Below are 2,090 nucleotides of genomic sequence, written 5' to 3' on the forward strand. Positions count from 1 at the left end.
CAAGGCCAGCAGTTCAAACTGTACAAGGTCCCTTTGAGTTAAAATTGACAACAAACACAACAATTCTGAACTCATGGGAAAGTGTTGTGAGATGTCAGTATATAGGTTAACTAAAATGACATGAGCAAGACAGTTCACATATTAATAGATCTATGTGATCAAGGGTAAAAATTCAAGACTTAGTCCCATAAAGGAAGTACTGACATGGAAAAGGGATGAAGTATCAGATGTCTCTTCACAGTGATAGGCAAAGATATGGATAGTTATTGAAGGTTAGCAAAGATAGTTATTGAAAGGTTTTGGTTCATGTTTAAACATAAGGTAATTTGACTGTTGAAAAACAGAAAAGAAATTGGTCTAAGGCAGGATTTTAGAGATGAAGAATGAATAGCAGAGGGTCCTTCCTAGAGCTGTGTATTCATTTACTAGAACTGTGGAAGGCTTTGGTGGTGGTGGTTATGTACCATGGAGTTGGTTCCAACTTACAGCAACCCTGCATAGGGTTCCAAGGCTATAAATCTTTACGGAAGAAGAAAATCTCATCTTTCTCCTGTGGAACCACTGGTAGTTTCGAACTGCTGACCGTGAGATTAGCAGCCCAACTCATAACCACCATGCTATCAGAGCTACTTACGATACCAAATGGAATTCTTATTCCCTAGGAATCCTGGTGTGGCTCTGTAGGATAAGCACTAGACCATAGGTCTGTTTGAACCACAAGGTTGGCGATTCAAACCTCACCAGCCCTTCCCTCAGAAACCCAACACAGGGTCGCTATGAGTTGGAACTGACCTAACAGCACTTAACAACAACAGTTTACTGTGTAGGAATCCTGGTATGGCCCTGCAGGATAAGCACTGGACTGCAAGGTTGGCGGTTCAAACTCACCAGCTGCTCCTCAGAACCAGTGGTACTATGAGTTGGTACTGACTCAATGGCTCTTAACAACAACAACATTTACTGTGTAAGACATCTTGGTGGCACAGTGGGTTAAACATTGAACTTCTCACCAGAAGGCAGGTAGTTGGAACCCACTAGGCACTCCATGGGAGAAGGAGGTGGCCATCTGTTTCTGTGATGGTTCACAGCCTCCAAACCCCTGTGGAGCAGCGCTACCGTGTCCTGTGAGGTCAAGGAGTTGGAGTCAACAGCATACTCACTGTATGCAAAGTGGTACTTGTCTGATTGTCAAGAGACCATGTCTAAACTTGGGAGGTTTAAAATAGGTAGCATCTATTTTAAATAGGGAGGTTACTATCTGTATAAGTCTGTGTAGTAATTTGCTAAGTGGTTAACAGTGTCACCACCATTGAGGGACTTGTGAAGTTCAGTGTTTTGAATGACTAGACTCAAAAGCTGACAGGCTGCTTTCTCTGTTACAGATTTATGTGGATGCGGCACCTCTGCCATTTCCAGGACACACCCTCATTGCCATCGCAGCAGCCATAATGCTAGGGGGATTAATTTTCATAGTATTTCTGTTTCAGCTGTATAACATTCACCCATGGGACAGATTCCAGAAATGCCTTGGAAAAAGAAAGTAAATGTATCAAATGCCACTATCTTTCAACAGGATCTTTGAGGTAACTGAATAGTGGACAAATGATCATCACGTTTTTCTCTGTATTTCCTAGCTTTATTAAATAATTCCTACAACAATGCATTTAAGTACTTAATGTACAAATGTTTAACATTCCTAGGTTGCAAGCAATAAATTAAATACTATGATGGTACCATTATAATTCAAAATGTTATTTGTCAGTATGTTTAATATTCCATTGCACTATTTTGAAGAGATGAAATAGTTCTTGTATTCAGGAGACTTTCCTTGAGGTTTTAAAGAAAAATATAAGATGATAAAAAATGTAAGATGGGTTTTCTATATTTTTGGAGCCTCCACCTTTGTCGTACTGTGGAGGCTTATGTGTTGTGCTGCTAGAAGCTAAGCCCCTGTTATTTCAAGTATCAGCAGGGTCACCCATGGTGGCCAGGTTACAGCAGAGCTTCCAGACTATAAGACAGACTAGGGGAAAAGACCAGTGATGTACTTCAGAAGAAAAACAAAACAAAACAAAAAGGTTAATGAAAAT

The 2,090-nt window shown here is 40.4% G+C and overlaps 1 protein-coding gene across 1 annotated transcript in view; it reads left to right on the forward strand.

The window, feature by feature from the left end:
* CATSPERB (catsper channel auxiliary subunit beta) overlaps window positions 1-1,544 on the forward strand; it is a 191,888-nt gene extending 190,344 nt beyond the window's left edge. Inside the window, exon 25 of the mRNA XM_006839633.1 lies at window positions 1,383-1,544. Within this exon, the coding sequence (XP_006839696.1) occupies window positions 1,383-1,544 (162 nt within the window). The remainder of the gene's footprint in view (window positions 1-1,382) is intronic.
* Window positions 1,545-2,090: the final 546 nt, after the last annotated feature.

Source organism: Chrysochloris asiatica, unplaced genomic scaffold (assembly GCF_000296735.1).
Source record: "Chrysochloris asiatica unplaced genomic scaffold, ChrAsi1.0 scaffold00025, whole genome shotgun sequence".
In the NCBI taxonomy this organism is placed as follows: Eukaryota; Metazoa; Chordata; class Mammalia; order Afrosoricida; family Chrysochloridae; genus Chrysochloris; species Chrysochloris asiatica.